Source organism: Pelodiscus sinensis, chromosome 18 (assembly GCF_052426305.1).
Source record: "Pelodiscus sinensis isolate ZL-2025 chromosome 18, ASM5242630v1, whole genome shotgun sequence".
NCBI classification, from domain to species: domain Eukaryota; kingdom Metazoa; phylum Chordata; order Testudines; family Trionychidae; genus Pelodiscus; species Pelodiscus sinensis.
Window position 1 is genome coordinate 846,372 of NC_143069.1, and position 21,027 is coordinate 867,398.

Genomic DNA, 21,027 nt, shown 5'->3' on the forward strand with positions numbered 1-21,027 from the left:
GGGGGGGATCTGGCTGCCTGTGGTGCCCGGGGGGGGTGGGATCCTGCGGGGGGGGGGGTGGGATCTGGCTGCCTGTGGTGCCCGGGGGGGGGGATCTGGCTGCCTGTGGTGCCCGGGGGGGGTGGGATCTGGCTGCCTGCGGTGCCCGGGGGGGGGGGATCTGGCTGCCTGCGGTGCCCGGGGGGGGGATCTGGCTGCCTGTGGTGCCCGGGGGGGGGGGGATCTGGCTGCCTGCGGTGCCCGGGGGGGGGGGGGATCTGGCTGCCTGCGGTGCCCGGGGGGGGGGGATCTGGCTGCCTGTGGTGCCCGGGGGGGGGGGATCTGGCTGCCTGCGGTGCCCGGGGGGGGGGGATCTGGCTGCCTGCGGTGTCCGGGGGGCGGGGGGATCTGGCTGCCTGCGGTGCCCGGGGGGGGATCTGGCTGCCTGTGGTGCCCGGGGGGGGGGGATCTGGCTGCCTGTGGTGCCCGGGGGGGGGGGATCTGGCTGCCTGCGGTGTCCGGGGGGCGGGGGGATCTGGCTGCCTGCGGTGCCCGGGGGGGGGGATCTGGCTGCCTGCGGTGTCCGGGGGGCGGGGGGATCTGGCTGCCTGTGGTGCCCGGGGGGGGGGGCCCTGGGGGGGGGGGGTGGGATCTGGCTGCCTGCGGTGTCCGGGGGGCGGGGGGATCTGGCTGCCTGCGGTGTCCGGGGGCCCGGGGGGGGGGGATCTGGCTGCCTGCGGTGCCCGGGGGGGGTGGGATCTGGCTGCCTGCGGTGTCCGGGGGGCGGGGGGATCTGGCTGCCTGCGGTGCCCGGGGGGGGGCTCTGGCTGCCTGTGGCCATGTCTTGGGCTCCCCAGACCCTTTGGCCCCATCTGGTCCCACTCTCCTGCCCAGGTGGCAGCTGCAGCAGCCCGGACGGGCGGGCCCCAGGATCCCTGCGGGGGGCACGTGGGGGACGGGAGCCTGGAGCCGCTCAGCCCCCCTCGCGGCTCGACCCCCCAGGACGGACCCCTCTTCAAGAAGGTCTTTAACGGCTGCCCCCTGCGCATCGCGGCCACGGCCGCATGGACTCACCCCAGCACCCACGGTAGGGCGCAGGGAGGGGGGGAGGGTGCGGGAGGGCCCAGCCCCAGTAGTCCCTAGAGCTGAGCGCTCGGCGGCCCCCGGCTGGCAGCAGGTGTCTGTCGGTGGGGCTCATCCTCAGCCCTCCGTGCGCACAACAAAACTGATTCCACACATTGCTGGAAACAATTGGAGGGAGCCCCCCGGGAGCTCCCCCATGCCAGGACCAGCCTGGTCTTCTGGCCAGAACCCCCCCCCCCCGAGCTGCCCCAACTCCCTCCCCCTCTTCCAGACCCACACCTGATCCTGGGGGCGGAGGAAGGGATCTTCACCCTGAACCGCAGTGAGTCGGAGGCAACGCTGGAGCTGGTGAGAGCTGGGGGGCGGCTGGGACCCCGCATGCCTGGGGGAGGGGCAGGTCGAGGGACACCTATTGGGTGGGAGGTAGAGGAAGGAGCGGAATGGGGGTGTGGCCTGTGGCGAGAGGGGGGCGGGCCAATATGGCTCTTGGGGTTGGGCCTGTATGCCCTATGGGGCCGGGAAGGGTGGGGGCCGTATGCCCTATGGGGCCGGGAAGGGTGGGGGCCGTATGCCCTATGGGGCCGGGAAGGGTGGGGGCCGTATGCCCTATGGGGCCGGGAAGGGCAGGGGGGCCGTATGCCCTATGGGGCCGGGAAGGGTGGGGGCCGTATGCCCTATGGGGCCGGGAAGGGTGGGGGCCGTATGCCCTATGGGGCCGGGAAGGGTGGGGGCCGTATGCCCTATGGGGCCGGGAGGGGTGGGGGCCGTATGCCCTATGGGGCCGGGAAGGGTGGGGGCCGTATGCCCTATGGGGCCAGGAGGGGTGGGGGCCGTATGCCCTATGGGGCCGGGAAGGGCAGGGGGGCCGTATGCCCTATGGGGCAGCAGAGGGGGATGGAGGGCAGGGCTCACTATGGGGCAGGCCCCCCCGGCGCCCCCTGGCTGTGGCTGAGCAGAGCCTCTGACCCCCCCCCCTCTCTGGCAGCTGTACCACAGCCGCACCTCGTGGGTCTACTCCATTGGCAACGTGCTCATGTCCATCTCGGGTGAGCCAGGGCCAGCGGGGCCCCGCCACACAATCCTGGCAGGCCTGGGGGGCAGGGGCTGGGGGTCGGGAGTGAGGGGCACTGGCAGGGTGGGGGGCAGAGCTGGGGGCAGGGGCTGGGGGGCAGAGCTGGGGGGCACTGGCAGGGTGGGGGGCAGAGCTGGGGAGCAGGGGCTGGGGGTCGGGAGTGAGGGGCACTGGCAGGGTGGGGGGCAGAGCTGGGGGCAGGGGGGCTGGGGGTGGGGGGCAGGGAGTGAGGGGCACTGGCAGGGTGGGGGGCAGAGCTGGGGGCAGGGGCTGGGGGTCGGGAGTGAGGGGCACTGGCAGGGTGGGGGGCAGAGCTGGGGGCAGGGGCAGGGGGGCTGGGGGTGGGGGGCAGGGAGTGAGGGGCACTGGCAGGGTGGGGGGCAGAGCTGGGGAGCAGGGGCTGGGGGTCGGGAGTGAGGGGCACTGGCAGGGTGGGGGGCAGAGCTGGGGAGCAGAGGGTGGGGGTTGGGAGTGAGGGGCACTGGCAGGGTGGGGGGCAGAGCTGGGGGCAGGGGCTGGGGGTCGGGAGTGAGGCTACCAGCAGGGCTGGGGGTCCCAGCCACTCCCAGGCGGCCCAGCCCCAGCTGACCCCCTGCCCCTGCAGGGAAGACCCCCCAGCTGTACTCCCACAGCCTGCCCGGCCTGTATGAACAGAGCAAGAGGGACCAGCGGCCCGGTGTGCACATCGCTCCCCACCGCCTGCTGCCCAGGTGCGCCTTGGGCTGGCCGGAGGGCGGGGGAATGGGGCTAGGAGGCCCAGGGGTGGGGTTGGAGGGTCCTGGGGGGCAGGGTCCTGGGGGGCGGGAGAATGGGGCTGGGGGTCCTGGGGGGCGGGGTGGGGGGCGGGAGAATGGGGCTGGGGGTCCTGGGGGGCGGGGTCCCGGGGGGGGGGGGGAATGGGGCGGGGGGTCCCGGGGGGCTGGGGGGCGGGGCTCCTGGGGGCGGGGCTGGGGAATGGGGCGGGGGGTCCGGGGGAGGTCGGGGGGTGGGGGAGGGGCGGGGGGTCCCGGGGGGCGGGGGGGGGTGGGGGAATGGGGCTGGGGGGTGGGGGTCCCGGGGGGCGGGGGAACGGGGCGGGGGGTGGGGCTGGGGCCCCGGGGGGCAGGGGAGGGGCTGGGGCCCCGGGGGCGGGGGGCTGGGGGGGGGTCCCGGGGGGCGGGGGTGGGGCCCGGGGGGCGGGGGAATGGGGCGGGGGGGGCTGGGGCCCCGGGGGGCGGGGGTGGGGCCCAGGGGGGGGCGGGGGGGGGCGGGGGAGGGGTCCCGGGGGGCGGGGGGTCCCAGGGGGCGAGGGGTCCCGGGGGGCTGTCTTCGGGCAGATTCGAGTGCCGAGCCCCCAGCCCGGCCCCCGGCCCCGCGCCGTCGCTGGTGAGGGTTTCCCGGGCGGGGGGGGGGGGGTTGCAGGCACAAACCCTGCAAGCTGGGGCAGCGGCAGCCCCCCCCAGTTCCAGCCCCTCGGCCCCAGGACACCCCCCAGCTGGGCTCAGCGCCTGGGCTTGCTCCACAGGAAAAACGCCCCCTCCACCAAGATCCCGGACACCAAGGGCTGCCGGGCCTGCTGCGTGGGTGAGTAACCCCCGCCCCCCCACGGCCCCCGAATCCCCCCGAAACCCCCACGGCACGACCCCCCATGGCACGGCCCCCCCAACCCCCCCCACAGCACGGCCCCCCCGAGGCCCCCCACGGCCCCCGAATCCCCCCGAAACCCCCACGGCACGACCCCCCATGGCACGGCCCCCCAAACCCCCCCACGGCACGGCCCCCCCGAAGCCCCACAGCACGGCCCCCAAACCCCCCCACAGCACGGGCCCCCCGAGGCCCCCCACGGCCCCCGAATCCCCCCGAAACCCCCACGGCACGGCCCCCGAATCCCCCCGAAACCCCCATGGCACGGCCCCCAACCCCCCCCACAGCACGGGCCCCCCGAGGCCCTCCACGGCCCCCGAATCCCCCCGAAACCCCCACGGCACGGCCCCCGAATCCCCCCGAAACCCCCACGGCACGGCCCCCGAATCCCCCCGAAACCCCCATGGCATAGCCCCCCGAACTCCCCCACAGCACAGCCCCCAAACCCCCCCACGGCCCCCCCACGGCACGGCCCCCCCAAACCCCCCCACAGCACGGGCCCCCACAGCACGGCCCCCTGAACCCCCACAGCACGGCCCCCAAACCCCCCCACAGCACGGGCCCACATGGCACGGCCCCCCCAAACCCCCCCCCACAGCACGGGCCCCAAACCCCCCCACGGCCCCCCCACGGTACGGCCCCCCCAACCCCCCCACAGCACAGGCCCCCACAGCACAGCCCCCCCGAACCCCCACAGCACGGCCCCCGAATCCCCCCGAAACCCCCACGGCACGGCCCCCGAATCCCCCCGAAACCCCCATGGCACAGTCCCCCGAACCCCCCCACAGCACGGCCCCCAAACCCCCACACGGCCCCCCCCACGGCACGGCCCCCGCAAACCCCCCCACAGCACGGGCCCCCACGGCACGGCCCCCCTGAACCCCCACAGCACGGCCCCCAAACCCCCCACAGCACGGGCCCACACGGCACGGCCCCCGAACCTCCACAGCACGGCCCCCAAACCCCCCACAGCACGGGCCCCCACGGCACGGCCCCCCCGGAACCCCCACAGCACGGCCCCCAAACCCCCACACAGCACAGGCCCCCACAGCACAGCCCCCCCGAACCCCCACAGCACAGACCCCAAACCCCCCACAGCACGGGCCCACACGGCCCCCCCACGGTACAGCCCCCCAAACCCCCCCACAGCACGGGCCCCCATGGCACGGCCCCCCCGAACCCCCACAGCACGGCCCCCAAACCCCCACACGGCCCCCCCAACCCCCCCACAGCACGGGCCCCCACAGCACGGCCCCCCCAAACCCCCACACGGCCCCCCCACGGCACAGCCCCCCCAAACCTCCCCACGGCACAGTCCCCATGAACTGCCCCCCCATGGCACAGCCCTACGAACCCCCCAGAGCACGGTCCTCGAACCACCTCACAACCCCCCCACAGCACGGCTGCCCTGAACCGCCCCTCCCCTCCCCACAGCACAGCCCCCCCCAAAGCATAGCCCCCTTGAACCCCCCCACAGCACAGCTCCCCTGAATTGCCCCCAGGTCCCCCCCATGGCACGGGCCCCCAGAACCGCCCCCTGCTGAGCCCCCTGCAGCACAGTCCCTAGGCCCCGGGTGGCCCCTGACGGGCGCTGTCCCCGCAGCCCAGCACTCGCGCACCGGCTGCCACTACCTGTGCGGGGCGCTGGAGGCCAGCGTGGTCCTGCTGCAGTGGTACCAGCCCATGCAGAAGTTCATGCTGGTGAAGGTACGGAGCCCTGGGCGGTTTGGGGGGCTGGGGGGAAGGAAGGGGGTGGGGGCAGGGTGATGGAGGGGAAGGGGGCAGGTAGCGGGTCCTTGGGGATAAGGAAGGGGGCGGGTGTGCGGTGGCAGAGGGGTGGGGGTGGCGGGTGTGCGGCGGCAGAGGGGTGGGGGTGGGGGGGCGGCAGGCGGGCGGCAGAGGGGTGGGGGTGGGGGGGCGGGTGTGCGGCGGCAGAGGGGTGGGGGTGGGGGGCGGGTGTGCGGCGGCAGAGGGGTGGGGGCGGGGGTGGCGGGGGTGGCGGGTGTGTGGCGGCAAAGGGGGTGGAGGTGGGGGGAGGTTAGTGGCTGAGTAAGGGGGCAGGTAGCGGGTCCTTAGGGGTACGGAAGGGGGCGGGTGTGCGGCGGCAGAGGGCTGGGGGTGGGGGGCGGGTGTGCGGCGGCAGAGGGGTGGGGGTGGTGGGGGGCGGGTGTGCGGCGGCAGAGGGGTGGGGGTGGTGGGGGGGCGGGTGTGCGGCGGCAGAGGGGGGGGGTGGGGGGGCGGGTGTGCGGCGGCAGAGGGGTGGGGGGCGGGTGTGCGGCGGCAGAGGGGTGGGGGTGGGGGGGGCGGGTGTGCGGCGGCAGAGGGGTGGGGGGGGGTGGCGGGTGTGCGGCGGCAGAGGGGTGGGGGTGGTGGGGGGGCGGGTGTGCGGCGGCAGAGGGGTGGGGGTGGGGGGGGCGGGTGTGCGGCGGCAGAGGGGTGGGGGTGGGGGGGCGGGTGTGCGGCGGCAGAGGGGTGGGGTGGGGGGGGCGGGTGTGCGGCGGCAGAGGGGTGGGGGTGGGGGGGCGGGTGTGCGGCGGCAGAGGGGTGGGGTGGGGGGGGTGCAGCGGCAGAGGAGTGGGGGTGAGGGGGCGGGGGTGGCGGCGGCAGAGGGGTGGGGTGGGGGGGGCGGGTGTGCGGCGGCAGAGGAGTGGGGGTGGGGGGGGCGGGTGTGCGGCGGCAGAGGGGTGGGGGTGGGGGGGCGGGTGTGCGGCGGCAGAGGGCGGGGGTGGTGGGGGGGCGGGTGTGCGGCGGCAGAGGGGTGGGGGTGGGGGGGCGGGTGTGCGGCGGCAGAGGGGTGGGGGTGGTGGGGGGGCGGGTGTGCGGCGGCAGAGGGGTGGGGGTGGGGGGGCGGGTGTGCGGCGGCAGAGGGGTGGGGTGGGGGGGGCGGGTGTGCGGCGGCAGAGGAGTGGGGGTGGGGGGCGGGTGTGCGGCGGCAGAGGGGTGGGGGTGGGGGGGGCGGGTGTGCGGCGGCAGAGGGGCGGGGGTGGGGGGGCGGGTGTGCGGCGGCAGAGGGGTGGGGGTGGGGGGGGGGCGGGTGTGCGGCGGCAGAGGGGTGGGGGTGGGGGGGCGGGTGTGCGGCGGCAGAGGGGTGGGGGGGGGGGGGGCGGGTGTGCGGCGGCAGAGGGGTGGGGGTGGGGGGGCGGGTGTGCGGCGGCAGAGGGCTGGGGGCTCTCACCTCAGGCCCCTTCCCCGACAGCTGCGGGAGCCCCTGGGGGGGTGGGGTGGGGGGCTAGGCCAGAGCAGGCGGAGCTGCCTGGCCCTGCCCTGCCCCCCACATGGGCCTCTGCCCCCCCAGCACTTCGACTTCCCGCTGCCCACCCCCCTGCCCGTGTTCGAGATGCTGGTGGCGCCGGGCGAGGAGTACCCCACCGTCTGCATCGGGGTGAGCCGGGGGCCCTCGCCCACCCAGCCCGTCCACTTCCACACCATCAACCTCAACTCCCTCACCTCCTGGTTCACCCACACCGGCGCGGGTAAGGGGGCACCCCGGGGCGTGACTGGGGGGCCAGGAGGGCCCATGGGGGTGGGGGCCCTTGGCTGGGGCTGTGACAGCGAGGGGGGCGGGGGGGTTCGGGCTGGCGCTGCCCGGCTCAGCCCGGTCTCTTTGCAGACACCTCGTGCCCCGGGCCGGTGCAGGTGAGCCAGGTGGACAGCGAGACGGTGCTGGTTCTGCTGGAGAGTAAGTGAGGGGCAGCTGGTGCTGGGGGGTGGGGGGGGCAGCTAGGGGGCAGCTGGTGCTGGGGGGTGTAGGGGGGGGGCAGCTGGCGCTGGGGGGTTTGGGGGGGGGCAGCTCTACTCCCGCGGGCCCGCGTTCACTCTGGCGGCTTTGTGTGTGTGATCCCCACTGTCCTGTGCTGGTCTGTGGGGGGGGGGGGGGGAGTGCGCGCGTGCACGTGCGTGTGCGTGCATGTGCGTGCACATGTGTGCACACAGCACCGTGCGTGCGGCGGCCGGGGGCCGGCTGGGGAAGGCGGCTCCGTCCCTGAGGCCGGGGGCAGCACAAAGCCGGGCAGGGCGGCTGGGGGCCAGGACCCGTGGCAGGGGGGAAGGACCCTCGCTGGCCTGGGGGCAGGACCCGTGGCGGGGGGGGAAGGACCCTCGCTGGCCTGGGGGGCAGGGGGCAGGGGCGGGGGGGGCAGGAGGGCGGGGGGGGAAGGACCCTCGCTGGCCTGGGGGGCAGGGGCAGGGGCAGGGCTGGCCTGGGGGCAGGGGGGGGGGGAAGGACCCTCGCTGGCCTGGGGGCAGGACCCGTGGCAGGGGGGGAAGGACCCTCGCTGGCCTGGGGCCCAGGACCCGTGGCGGGGGGGAAGGAAGGGGGGGGGCGGGGGGGGGGGAAGGACCCTCGCTGGCCTGGGGGGCAGGACCCGTGGCGGGGGGGGAAGGACCCTCGCTGGCCTGGGGGGCAGGACCCGTGGCGGGGGGGGAAGGACCCTCGCTGGCCTGGGGGGCAGGACCCGTGGCGGGGGGGGAAGGACCCTCGCTGGCCTGGGGGGCAGGACCTGTGGCAGGGGGGGGGGGGAAGGACCCTCGCTGGCCTGGGGGCAGGACCCGTGGCAGGGGGGAAGGACCCTCGCTGGCCTGGGGGGCCGGGACAGGGGCTCTGGGCCCCCCCCAGGCTGGGGCGGCTGCTCCTGGCTCCTGTCACAAGTCTGTGCCCCAGCAGCCCTTCTCCTCTACCTGCCGCCTGAGAGTCCCCTCCGGCTGCGGGTGGGGGGCAGGGCCAGGGCTCCCCACGCCCCGTGACACGGGCGCTGCAGATTGGGCCGGGGGAAAGGTCATAGTCCGTGTATGGGTGGGGGGCTGTGGGGGGAGGGGCATCAGTGCTGGACCCCCCCCCCCGTGTGGCAGGAAGCGTGAACGTGGTCACCCTGCAGGGCACCCTGGTGCGGAGGCTGCCGGCCCCCGACAGCTCCTTCGACGTGGCCGTGGAGGCCGTAGGTGGGTGGCTGCTCCCATCCCCCACGTCCTGAGTCTGTCAGGACCCCACATGGAACCAGCTCCACCCCAGAGCTGGCTGCATTGCAGGGCTGGACGAGGGGGCCCTGGGTAACCAGCCCCTGCCCCCAGCTGGCGGCATCTTCTGCAGCTCACTGGGCCCTGCCCTCCAGGTTGCTGCAGGGGGCAGGGGAGGAATGCTGGGGGGGCAGGGGGCAGGGGAGGAATGCTGGGGGGCAGGGGAGGAGGATGCTGGGGGGCAGGGGGGCAGGGGAGGAAGGGGTGCTGGGGGGGGCAGGGGAGGAATGCTGGGGGGCAGGGGGGAGGAATGGGGGGGCAGGGGAGGAATGGGGGGCAGGGGAGGAATGGGGGGCAGGGGGGCTGGGGGGGCAGGGGGGAGGATGCAGGGGGGCAGGGGAGGAATGCTGGGGGGGCAGGGGGGGCAGGGGAGGAATGCAGGGGGGCAGGGGAGGAATGCTGGGGGCAGGGGGGCAGGGGAGGAATGCAGGGGGCAGGGGGGCGGCAGGGGAGGGAGGAATTTGGGTTGGGGGGGGAGAATGGGGGGGCGCCCTGCAGACTGACCCCCCTGCCCCTCTCCCCCAGTGCTGGGGCAGAGCTGTCTGCAGGCTTTCTGGCGCCACGGCATGCAGGTCTGGCACTTCGACTCGGCACAGGTATGGCCCCCCCACCCCCGAGTCCCCCCACCCCCAAGCTCGGCCTGTTCCCTGCACCCACCACCCACGGCCCCCCCGAGCTCCACCCCCCGCACCGCTCGAGCGCCACCCTTGGAATCCCCCCTGAGCCTCGTCCCCACCACCCCACTGCCCTAAGCCCTGCCCCCACCCCCACCCCCATCCTCCTGCCCTGGCCGCCCCCCCAGCACTCCCGGAGTCCCTCCCCCAACAATACTCCCCTCCCCCAGCCCTGCAGCCCATGGGCCTTGCTTCCCACCCAGATGGGGGGGGTAATTTGGCCTCGTGCCAAAGCCACATCCCCTATGGTGGCTCCTGGCTGCCTGGGGGGCAGAGGAGATCGTGCAGTGCTCCCGCCCCACCCCACACCCCACACCCTGTGTCTCTTGTAGCTGATCCAGGAGCTGCGGGATCCACGCTGCACCTTCCGCCTGCTGGGCACCCACAGGTAGGAACTACCCCCCCCCCCCACCCCCCCCCCCACACTCCCAGGTACGAACTACCCCCCCCGCACCCACAGCCCCCCCCTCCCCCAGGTACGAACTACCCCCCCCACACCCACAGGTAGGAACCAACCCCCCCTCCCCCCGCACCCACAGGTAGGAATCCCCCCCGCACCCACAGGTAGGAACCAACCCCCCTCCCCGGCACCCACAGGTAGGAACTACCCCCCTCCCCCGCACCCACAGGTAGGAACCAACCCCCCTCCCCCACGCTCCCAGGTATGAACTACCCCCCCGCACCCACAGGTAGGAACTACCCCCCCCTCCCCCGCACCCACAGGTAGGAACCCCCCCCCCTCCCCCACGCTCCACAGGTAGGAACCAACCCCCCCCGCACCCACAGGTAGGAACTACCCCCCCGCACCCACAGGTAGGAACCAACCCCCCTCCCCCGCACCCCCCGCACCCACAGGTAGGAACTACCCCCCTCCCCCACGCTCCCAGGTACGAACTACCCCCCGCACCCACAGGTAGGAACCAACCCCCCTCCCCCACGCTCCCAGGTACGAACTACCCCCCCCCCCCCGCACCCACAGGTAGGAACCAATCCCCCTCCCCCACGCTCCCAGGTACGAACTACCCCCCCCCCCCCCCCGCACCCACAGGTAGGAACCAATCCCCCTCCCCCACGCTCCCAGGTACGAACTACCTCCCCCCGCACCCACAGGTAGGAACTACCCCCTCCCCCACGCTCCCAGGTACGAACTACCCCCCCCCCGCACCCACAGGTAGGAACCAACCCCCTCCCCCACGCTCCCAGGTACGAACTACCCCCCCCCCCCCCGCACCCACAGGTAGGAACCAATCCCCCCTCCCCCACGCTCCCAGGTACGAACTACCCCCCCGCACCCACAGGTAGGAACCAATCCCCCCCCCACGCTCCCAGGTACGAACTACCCCCCCCCCGCACCCACAGGTAGGAACCAACCCCCCTCCCCCACGCTCCCAGGTAGGAACCAACCCCCCCTCCCCCACAGCTCCCAGGCACCCCCTCCCCCCCCCAGCACCCACAGGTAGGAACCAACCCCCCCCCACGCTCCCAGAACCAACCCCCCCCCCGCTCCCAGGTAGGAACCACCCCCTCCCCCACGCTCCCAGGTACGAACTACCCCCTGCACCCACGGGTAGGAACACCCCCCCCCCCCACGCTCCCCCCGCACCCACAGGTAGGAACTACCCCCCCCCCACCCACAGGTAGGAACCAACCCCCCCCCACGCTCCCAGGTAGGAACTACCCCCCCCTGCACCCACAGGTAGGAACCAACCCCCCCCACGCCCCAGGAGAGGCACGCACTACCCCCCTCCCCCACGCTCCCAGGTACGACCTCCCTCCCCGTGCCCACAGGTAGGAACCAACCCCCCCCCACGCCCCTCCCCCTCCCCCAGGTACGACCACCCCCCCCCTGCGCCCACAGGTAGGAACCAACCCCCCCCCCCCACACCCACAGGTAGGAACCACCCCCCTCCCCCCGCACTCACAGGTAGGAACCAACCCGCCCCCCCCGCGCCCACAGCAGGGGTCTCACCAGTGCTCCCTCCGGTCTGTGCCATGCGTGCGGGATCCATGGCCAGGCATGTGCACACGTGCACCACTGGAGACTCCTGCAGGCGGCTCGGGGGCTCTGCTCGCCCGCTGGGCGGCCCCGTCCAGGGCACCCCACAGCTTGGGCTGCGTCTCCCCTCTCCCCCAGCAGCTGGGGGACCCGCTCCAAGGCCCACGGCCAGCGGGGCACTGACGGGGGGCTGGGGGTGTCGTCTGCTGCCTGACCCCGCTCTGCCCCCCCAGCACGGTTGTCTTGGAGATGCGTCTCACGGAGGACACCCACAGCAACCTGTACCTCCAGGAGTGACAGCCGCACCAGCGGGGCTCGGACCCCGGAAGCTGCTGTTTGCCGGAGACCCCGGGGCAGCCCCACGTGGGCCCCAGCCCCCCCACCACACTGACTGCAGGGGCTGGGGCACCCCTTTCCACACACTGTCAATACTGGCCCCAAAAAAGTCGGAAAACCCCAGTTTGGCTGTTTTAACCCCCCTGCAAAAAGTCTGGGGGGCTCCAAGGCTGTAGCCCCAGCCTGGGCACTGAGGGGGACAGGGCCCCACCCTTCCCCAGGGCCTGGGCTGCATCAGCTGGGGATGGAACCGGGGAGGGGGCAGGGGCAGGTTAAAAATGACAGCAGAGCCGGAAACCCCGCCCCCCCAGCTCGGGGACCCGGGCGCCCAGCCCCCTCCAGCGTCGGAACCCCACCCCCTCCGACGCCGGGACCGGGGCGCCCACCCCCCTCCAGCGTCGGAACCCCACCCCCTCCGACGCCGGGACCGGGGCGCCCACCCCCCTCCAGCGTCGGAACCCCACCCCCTCCAGCTCGGGGGACCCGGGCGCCCAGCCCCTCCAGCGTCGGAACCCCACCCCTCCAGTGTCGGGACCGGGGCGCCCACCCCCCTCCAGCGTCGGAACCCCACCCCCTCCAGTGTCGGGACCGGGGCGCCCAGCCCCCTCCAGCGTCGGAACCCCACCCCCCCCCCACCCGGCTCCCTCGGGACCCGGGCGCCCACCCCCCTCCAGCGGCCGGAACCCCACCCCCTCCAGTGTCGGGACCGGGGCGCCCACCCCCCTCCAGCGTCGGAACCCCACCCCCCCAGCTCGGGGACCCGGGCGCCCACCCTCCAGCGTCGGAACCCCACCCCCTCCAGTGTCGGGACCGGGGCGCCCACCCCCCTCCAGCGTCGGAACCGGAACCCCCCACCCCCTCCGCCCGGGACCCGGGCCGGGCCCCACCCCCTCCAGCCGGAACCCCACCCCTCCAACGCGGGGACCGGGGCGCCCCATCCCCTCCAGCGTCGGAACCCCACCCCCTCCAGTGTCGGGACCGGGGCGCCCAGCCCCCTCCAGCGTCGGAACCCCACCCCCTCCAACGCCGGGACCCGGGCGCCCACCCCCTCCAGCGTCAGAACCCCACCCCCACCCCCTCCAACGCCGGGACCGGGGCGCCCACCCCCCTCCAGCGTCGGAACCCCACCCCCTCCAACGCTGGGACCCGGGCGCCCACCCCCTCCAGCGTCGGAACCCCACCCCCACCCCCTCCAACACCGGGACCGGGGCGCCCACCCCCTCCAGCGCCGGAACCCCACCCCCTCCGACGCGGTGGACCGGGGCGCCCCACCCCCCTCCAGCTGCCGGAACCCAACCCCCTCCAACGCCGGGACCGGGGCGCCCATCCCCCTCCAGCGTCGGAACCCCACCCCTCCAACGCCGGGACCGGGGCGCCCAGCCCCCTCCAGCGTCGGAACCCCACCCCTCCAACGCCGGGACCGGGGCGCCCCCCCCCTCCAGCGTCGGAACCCCACCCCCTCCAACGCGGGACCGGGGCGCCCACCCCCTCCAGCGTCAGGACCCCACCCCCTCCAACGCCGGGACCGGGGGCGCCCCCCCCCCCAGTGTTGGGACTCGGCGCCCCCCCCCGGAAGGAAGGAGGCAGGCACATCCAATCACCTACGGTTTATTGAGCGGGGCAGACGCAGCACTACCCCCGTAGGCGCCGCCCGGGCTCTAGGCCTGGCTGGTGCGGAGCCCCCACCCCCACACATGGCTCACCCCTTGGGTAGTGGCGCCCGCAGCAGCGCCGGGCCGGACACCAGGGCTGCCCCCCACCCTGGGGGAACTACGAAAAGGCACTTGGGCTCAGGCCCTCCCGGCGCTCCCCCAGCCCAGCCTGGCCCGGCCCAGGGCAGGGGGCTCCGTGCCGGGCTCGCTGCACTAGCCCAGCTGCTCTTCATACTGCTTGCGGAAGCAGTCGCCGGCGGGGAAGAAGTCCCAGCACCGCTCCTGGTACATCTTCCAGACGTAGGACTCCTGGGGGCGGGGGGGAGGTTAGGGGGCGGGGGGACCTCCCAACGGTCAAGGGCAAACCCCTCGGATGCACCCCCAGTCCTTCCCGGGGCTGGGCCCGGGCTCAGATCCATGGGCCCTCCAGTCCGTATCCCCCCACCGTGGGGCAGAGCCGTGGGCCCTCCAGTCCGTATCCCCCCCACCGTGGGGCAGAGCCGTGGGCCCTCCAGTCCGTATCCCCCCACCGTGGGGCAGAGCCGTGGGCCCTCCAGTCCGTATCCCCCCACCGTGGGGCAGAGCCGTGGGCCCTCCAGTCCGTATCCCCCCCCACCGTGGGGCAGAGCCGTGGGCCCTCCAGTCCGTATCCCCCCACCGTGGGGCAGAGCCGTGGGCCCTCCAGTCCGTATCCCCCCCACCGTGGGGCAGAGCCGTGGGCCCTCCAGTCCGTATCCCCCCCACCGTGGGGCAGAGCCGTGGGCCCTCCAGTCCGTATCCCCCCACCGTGGGGCAGAGCCGTGGGCCCTCCAGTCCGTATCCCCCCCACCGTGGGGCAGAGCCGTGGGCCCTCCAGTCCGTATCCCCCCCACCGTGGGGCAGAGCCGTGGGCCCTCCAGTCCGTATCCCCCCCACCGTGGGGCAGAGCCGTGGGCCCTCCAGTCCGTATCCCCCCCACCGTGGGGCAGAGCCGTGCGCCCTCCAGTCCGTATCCCCCCCCCCCACCGTGGGGCAGAGCCGTGGGCCCTCCAGTCCGTATCCCCCCCACCGTGGGGCAGAGCCGTGGGCCCTCCAGTCCGTATCCCCCCCACCGTGGGGCAGAGCCGTGGGCCCTCCAGTCCGTATCCCCCCCACCGTGGGGCAGAGCCGTGGGCCCTCCAGTCCGTATCCCCCCCTCCCACCGTGGGGCAGAGCCGTGGGCCCTCCAGTCCGTATCCCCCCCACCGTGGGGCAGAGCCGTGGGCCCTCCAGTCCTTATCCCCCCCCCACCGTGGGGCAGAGCCGTGCGCCCTCCAGTCCGTATCCCCCCTCCCACCGTGGGGCAGAGCCGTGGGCCCTCCAGTCCGTATCCCCCCCACCGTGGGGCAGAGCCGTGGGCCCTCCAGTCCTTATCCCCCCCCCACCGTGGGGCAGAGCCGTGGGCCCTCCAGTCCGTATCCCCCCCACCGCGGGGCAGAGCCGTGCGCCCTCCAGTCCGTATCCCCCCACCGTGGGGCAGAGCCGTGGGCCCTCCAGTCCGTATCCCCCCCCACCGTGGGGCAGAGCCGTGCGCCCTCCAGTCCGTATCCCCCCCCACCGTGGGGCAGAGCCGTGCGCCCTCCAGTCCGTATCCCCCCCACCGTGGGGCAGAGCCGTGGGCCCTCCAGTCCGTATCCCCCCCACCGTGGGGCAGAGCCGTGCGCCCTTCAGTCCGTATCCCCCCCACCGTGGGGCAGAGCCGTGCGCCCTCCAGTCCGTATCCCCCCCACCGTGGGGCAGAGCCGTGGGCCCTCCAGTCCGTATCCCCCTCCCACCGTGGGGCAGAGCCGTGCGCCCTCCAGTCCGTATCCCCCCCCACCGTGGGGCAGAGCCGTGCGCCCTCCAGTCCGTATCCCCCCACCGTGGGGCAGAGCCGTGGGCCCTCCAGTCCGTATCCCCCCCACCGTGGGGCAGAGCCGTGCGCCCTCCAGTCCGTATCCCCCCCACCGTGGGGCAGAGCCGTGCGCCCTTCAGTCCGTATCCCCCCCCCCCCACCGTGGGGCAGAGCCGTGCCCCTCCAGTCCATATCCCCCCCCACCGTGGGGCAGAGCCGTGGGGCCCTCCAGTCTCTTCCCTCCCCATGGGGCAGAGCCGTGGGCCCTCCAGTCCGTATCCCCCCCACCGTGGGGCAGAGCCGTGCGCCCTCCAGTCCGTATCCCCCCTCCCACCGTGGGGCAGAGCCGTGGGCCCTCCAGTATCCCCCCCACCGTGGGGCAGAGCCGTGCGCCCTCCAGTCCGTATCCCCCCTCCCACCGTGGGGCAGAGCCGTGGGCCCTCCAGTCCGTATCCCCCCACCGTGGGGTGCAGAGCCGTGCGCCCTCCAGTCCGCATCCCCCTCCCACCGTGGGGCAGAGCCGTGCGCCCTCCAGTCCGTATCCCCCCTCCCACCGTGGGGCAGAGCCGTGCGCCCTCCAGTCCGTATCCCCCCACTGTGGGGCAGAGCCGTGCGCCCTCCAGTCCGCATCCCCCCCCACCGTGGGGCAGAGCCGTGGGCCCTCCAGTCCGTATCCCCCCCACCGTGGGGCAGAGCCGTGCGCCCTCCAGTCCGTATCCCCCCCCCACCGTGGGGCAGAGCCGTGCGCCCTCCAGTCCGTATCCCCCCTCCCACCGTGGGGCAGAGCCGTGCGCCCTCCAGTCCGTATCCCCCCTCCCACCGTGGGGCAGAGCCGTGGGCCCTCCAGTCCGTATCCCCCTCCCACCGTGGGGGCAGAGCCGTGCGCCCTCCAGTCCGTATCCCCCCCCCACCGTGGGGCAGAGCCGTGCGCCCTCCAGTCCGTATCCCCCCTCCCACCGTGGGGCAGAGCCGTGGGCCCTCCAGTCCGTATCCCCCCTCCCACCGTGGGGCAGAGCCGTGGGCCCTCCAGTCCGTATCCCCCCCCACCGTGGGGCAGAGCCGTGGGCCCTCCAGTCCGTATCCCCCCCCGTGGGGCAGAGCCGTGCGCCCTCCAGTCCGCATCCCCCCCCACCGTGGGGCAGAGCCGTGCGCCCTCCAGTCCGTATCCCCCCCCACCGTGGGGCAGAGCCGTGCGCCCTCCAGTCCGTATCCCCCCCACCGTGGGGCAGAGCCATGCGCCCTCCAGTCCGTATCCCCCCCACCGTGGGGCCCTCCCCAGTCCGTATCCCCCTCCCACCGTGGGGCAGAGCCCCGCCCTCCAGTCCGTATCCCCCCCCCACCGTGGGGCAGAGCCGTGCACCCTCCAGTCCATATCCCCCCTCCCACCGTGGGGCAGAGCCGTGCGCCCTCCAGTCCGTATCCCCCCCCACCGTGGGGCAGAGCCGTGGGCCCTCCAGTCCGTATCCCCCCCCACCGTGGGGCAGAGCCGTGCGCCCTCCAGTCCGTATCCCCCCCCCACCGTGGGGCAGAGCCGTGCGCCCTCCAGTCCGTATCCCCCCCCCACCGTGGGGCAGAGCCGTGCGCCCTCCAGTCTGTATCCCCCCTCCCACCGTGGGGCAGAGCCGTGCGCCCTTCAGTCCATATCCCCCCCACCGTGGGGCAGAGCTGTGTGCCCTCCAGTCCGTACCCCCCCCCACCGTGGGGCAGAGCCGTGCGCCCTTCAGTCCATATCCCCCCCCCACCGTGGGGCAGAGCTGTGCGCCCTCCAGTCCGTACCCCCCCCCCACCGTGGGGCAGAGCTGTGCGCCCTTCAGTCCATATCCCCCCCCCACCGTGGGGCAGAGCTGTGCGCCCTCCAGTCCGTACCCCCCCCCCCACCGTGGGGCAGAGCCGTGCGCCCTCCAGTCCGTATCCCCCCCCACCGTGGGGCAGAGCCGTGCGCCCTCCAGTCTCTTCCCTCCCTCCCCGGGGGGCAGACCCCCAGCTGCCCAGTGGCGTCTCACCTGGCCCGTGTGCTCCGTCTCGTCCTTGTTGATGAGGTACATCAGGAAGAACCTGGGGGGAAGCCCCACCCCCATGATTAACCCCATGAGTGCCACACGCAGCAACGGCCCAGGGGCTGCATGGCCAGGCAGGGTCAATGGGCCCCAGGCCTCTCCCCATAGGCAGCTGGCCCCCCTGTCGCCCCACCTGTGCCGGGCCCCGCCCCGGGTCCCTGTCACTCACCTGTTTGGCCCCGCCCGCCCCTGGGTCCCTGTCACTCGCCTGTTTGGCCCCGCCCCAGGTCCCTGTCACTCACCTGTTTGGCCCCGCCCGCCCCTGGGTCCCTGTCACTCGCCTGTTTGGCCCCGCCCCCCCTGGGTCCCTGTCACTCACCTGTTTGGCCCCGCCCCTGGGTCCCTGTCACTCACCTGTTTGGCCCCGCCCGCCCCTGGGTCCCTGTCACTCGCCAGTTTGGCCCCGCCCCTGGGTCCCTGTCACTCACCAGTTTGGCCCCGCCCCTGGGTCCCTGTCACTCGCCTGTTTGGCCCCGCCCCTCCGGGTCCCTGTCACTCGCCTGTTTGGCCCCGCCCCTGGGTCCCTGTCACTCACCAGTTTGGCCCCGCCCCCCCTCAGTCCCTGTCACTCGCCTGTTTGGCCCTGCCCCACTGGGTCCCTGTCACTCGCCTGTTTGGCCCCGCCCCTGGGTCCCTGTCACTCGCCTGTTTGGCCCCGCCTCCCCTGGGTCCCTGTCACTCCCCTGTTTGGCCCCCCCCCCCCTGGGTCCCTGTCACTCGCCTGTTTGGCCCCGCCCCTGGGTCCCTGTCACTCGCCTGTTTGGCCCCGCCCCTGGGTGATTGTCTCTCATCTGTGCTTGGCCCCGCCCACTCACATGTAATTGGCCAGGTTGTGCTCCTCCAGCGTGTGGCTCTCGAAGCCGTGCGGCGTCGTGTCGAAATAGTCGCTGCCGATGCCGCAGATGAAGCACTTGGTCTGGGGGGGGGGGCAGGGGTTAGATCCCAGGAGTCCGACCCCCCCCCGCGGGGTGCACCCAGGGGGGCCACTCACCTCCATGTCCTCCTTCACCTGCTCCTGCTGGTCCCGCAGCTCCCCAAAGGCGTCGATGATCAGGCCTGGCCACAGAGAGGGGGCAAGGACCCCCGTGTCATCTGGGGGGCAGCGCCCTGCCTAGCCCGCCCCATCCCGCCACGGCCCCCCAGCAGGGCCCCCAGCCCTCCACCCCGTCCCACTGCCCCCCAGCTGACAGCCCCACATCCCACCGCCCCAGCACGGCCCCCCAGCAGGGCCCCCAGCCCTCCACCCCGTCCCACTGCCCCCCAGCTGACAGCCCCACATCCCACCGCCCCAGCACGGCCCCCCCAGCTGACGGCCCCCGAACCCGGTACCTCCCCAGCACGGCCCCCCCAGCTGACGGCCCCGAACCCGGTACCTCCCCAGCACGGCCCCCCAGCTGACGGCCCCGAACCCGGTACCTCCCCAGCACGGCCCCCCCAGCTGACGGCCCCCGAACCCGGTACCTCCCCAGCACGGCCCCCCCCCAGCTGACGGCCCCCGAACCCGGTACCTCCCCAGCACGGCCCCCCCCAGCTGACGGCCCACGAACCCGGTACCTCCCCAGCACGGCCCCCCTCAGCTGACGGCCCACGAACCCGGTACCTCCCCAGCACGGCCCCCCCAGCTGACGGCCCCCGAACCCGGTACCGCCCCAGCACGGCCCCCCCCAGCTGACGGCCCCCGAACCCGGTACCGCCCCAGCACGGCCCCCCTCAGCTGACGGCCACGAACCCGGTACCTCCCCAGCACGGCCCCCCCCAGCTGACGGCCCACGAACCCGGTACCTCCCCAGCACGGCCCCCCCCAGCTGACGGCCCCCGAACCCGGTACCTCCCCAGCACGGCCCCCCCAGCTGATGCCCCCGAACCCGGTACCGCCCCAGCACGGCCCCCCCCAGCTGACGGCCCCCGAACCCGGTACCGCCCAGCACGGCCCCCCCCAGCTGACGGCCCCCGAACCCGGTACCGCCCCAGCACGGCCCCCCCAGCTGACGGCCCCCGAACCCGGTACCTCCCCAGCACGGCCCCCCCCAGCTGACGGCCCCCGAACCCGGTACCGCCCCAGCACGGCCCCCCCAGCTGACGGCCCCCGAACCCGGTACCGCCCCAGCACGGCCCCCCCAGCTGACGGCCCCCGAACCCGGTACCGCCCCAGCACGGCCCCCCCCAGCTGACGGCCCCCGAACCCGGTACCTCCCCAGCACGGCCCCCCCCAGCTGACGGCCCCCGAACCCGGTACCTCCCCAGCACGGCCCCCCAGCTGACGGCCCCCGAACCCGGTACCTCCCCAGCACGGCCCCCCCCAGCTGACGGCCCCCGAACCCGGTACCTCCCCAGCACGGCCCCCCCAGCTGACGGCCCCCGAACCCGGTACCTCCCCAGCACGGCCCCCCCAGCTGACGGCCCCCGAACCCGGTACCTCCCCAGCACGGCCCCCCCAGCTGACGGCCCCCGAACCCGGTACCTCCCCAGCACGGCCCCCCCCAGCTGACGGCCCCCGAACCCGGTACCGCCCCAGCACGGCCCCCCCCCCAGCTGACGGCCCCCGAACCCGGTACCTCCCCAGCACGGCCCCCCCCAGCTGACGGCCCCCGAACCCGGTACCTCCCCAGCACGGCCCCCCCAGCTGACGGCCCCCGAACCCGGTACCTCCCCAGCACGGCCCCCCCAGCTGACGGCCCCCGAACCCGGTACCTCCCCAGCACGGCCCCCCCCAGCTGACGGCCCCCGAACCCGGTACCTCCCCAGCACGGCCCCCCCCAGCTGACGGCCCCCGAACCCGGTACCTCCCCAGCACGGCCCCCCCAGCTGACGGCCCCCGAACCCGGTACCTCCCCAGCACGGCCCCCCCAGCTGACGGCCCCCGAACCCGGTACCTCCCCAGCACGGCCCCCCCCAGCTGACGGCCCCCGAACCCGGTACCGCCCCAGCACGGCCCCCCCAGCTGACGGCCCCCGAACCCGGTACCTCCCCAGCACGGCCCCCCCAGCTGACGGCCCCCGAACCCGGTACCTCCCCAGCATGGCCCCCCCAGCTGACGGCCCCCGAACCCGGTACCTCCCCAGCACGGCCCCCCCCAGCTGACGGCCCCCGAACCCGGTACCTCCCCAGCATGGCCCCCCAGCTGACGGCCCGCGCCCCACGGCTCACCCTGGATGATGGCCAGCAGGATGACGATGACGAAGAAGAAGAAGGTGATGTCGAAGACCACGCGGTAGAGCTCGTACTCGTCGCCGGCCGGGTCCTCGATCTCGTCGCCGATGCCCCCGCCCGCCCGCACCCCCACGTACATGTGGAACAGGTAGCACTGGGGAGACACGGGGCCTTCAGCCGGGCCCGGAGCCGCCCCCCAGCCCCCCCGGGCGGCCCCGGCCCCCCGCTCACTGTCATCATGTCGTCGCACTTCATGTCCGGCTCGTCCTCGTCCTCGCTCTTGTTGTAGAACTTGCGGAAGAAGTTGAAGGCCACCACGGTGTAGAGGTAGACGACCACGGCCAGCAGCCCCACCGTCATCAGCAGCTGGGGGCGCCGAGAGCTGGCACCAGGCCCCGGAGCGCCCGCGGGGGCACCAGGGCTGAGCGCCCGCCCGCCCCGCCCTCCTGCCCCGCCCCCCGCCCCTCTCACTGGGGCCCCAGGGCCCCGCCCCCTGCCCCGCCCCTCTCACTGGGGCCCCAGGGCCCCGCCCCCCTGCCC

At 74.8% G+C, this 21,027-nt stretch overlaps 2 protein-coding genes across 13 annotated transcripts in view; one reads left to right on the forward strand and one right to left on the reverse strand.

The window, feature by feature from the left end:
• Positions 1 to 12,141, forward strand: part of MAP4K1 (mitogen-activated protein kinase kinase kinase kinase 1) — a 55,808-nt gene extending 43,667 nt beyond the window's left edge. Inside the window, 12 exon segments of the mRNA XM_089769844.1 lie at positions 874 to 1,066; positions 1,334 to 1,410; positions 2,048 to 2,108; positions 2,739 to 2,844; positions 3,639 to 3,697; positions 5,361 to 5,464; positions 7,053 to 7,230; positions 7,368 to 7,436; positions 8,606 to 8,695; positions 9,296 to 9,366; positions 9,777 to 9,832; positions 11,674 to 12,141. Of these exon segments, the coding sequence (XP_089625970.1) occupies positions 874 to 1,066; positions 1,334 to 1,410; positions 2,048 to 2,108; positions 2,739 to 2,844; positions 3,639 to 3,697; positions 5,361 to 5,464; positions 7,053 to 7,230; positions 7,368 to 7,436; positions 8,606 to 8,695; positions 9,296 to 9,366; positions 9,777 to 9,832; positions 11,674 to 11,737 (1,128 nt within the window). The 3' untranslated portion in view covers positions 11,738 to 12,141.
• A 1,272-nt stretch (positions 12,142 to 13,413) lies between these two features.
• The window catches only part of RYR1 (ryanodine receptor 1), a 154,298-nt gene continuing 146,684 nt past the window's right edge, over positions 13,414 to 21,027 (reverse strand). For 9 of the 12 annotated variants that reach the window (XM_089769837.1, XM_089769842.1, XM_089769833.1 and 6 more), the window contains 6 exons: positions 20,719 to 20,853; positions 20,485 to 20,641; positions 18,329 to 18,393; positions 18,153 to 18,253; positions 17,284 to 17,335; positions 13,414 to 13,737 (listed from right to left, as the gene is read on the reverse strand). In XM_089769837.1, coding sequence (XP_089625963.1) covers positions 13,642 to 13,737; positions 17,284 to 17,335; positions 18,153 to 18,253; positions 18,329 to 18,393; positions 20,485 to 20,641; positions 20,719 to 20,853 — 606 coding nt within the window. In that variant the 3' untranslated portion in view covers positions 13,414 to 13,641. The remainder of the gene's footprint in view (positions 13,738 to 17,283; positions 17,336 to 18,152; positions 18,254 to 18,328; positions 18,394 to 20,484; positions 20,642 to 20,718; positions 20,854 to 21,027) is intronic. The other 3 variants (XM_089769840.1, XM_089769839.1, XM_089769835.1) reach the window with 1 other exon arrangement.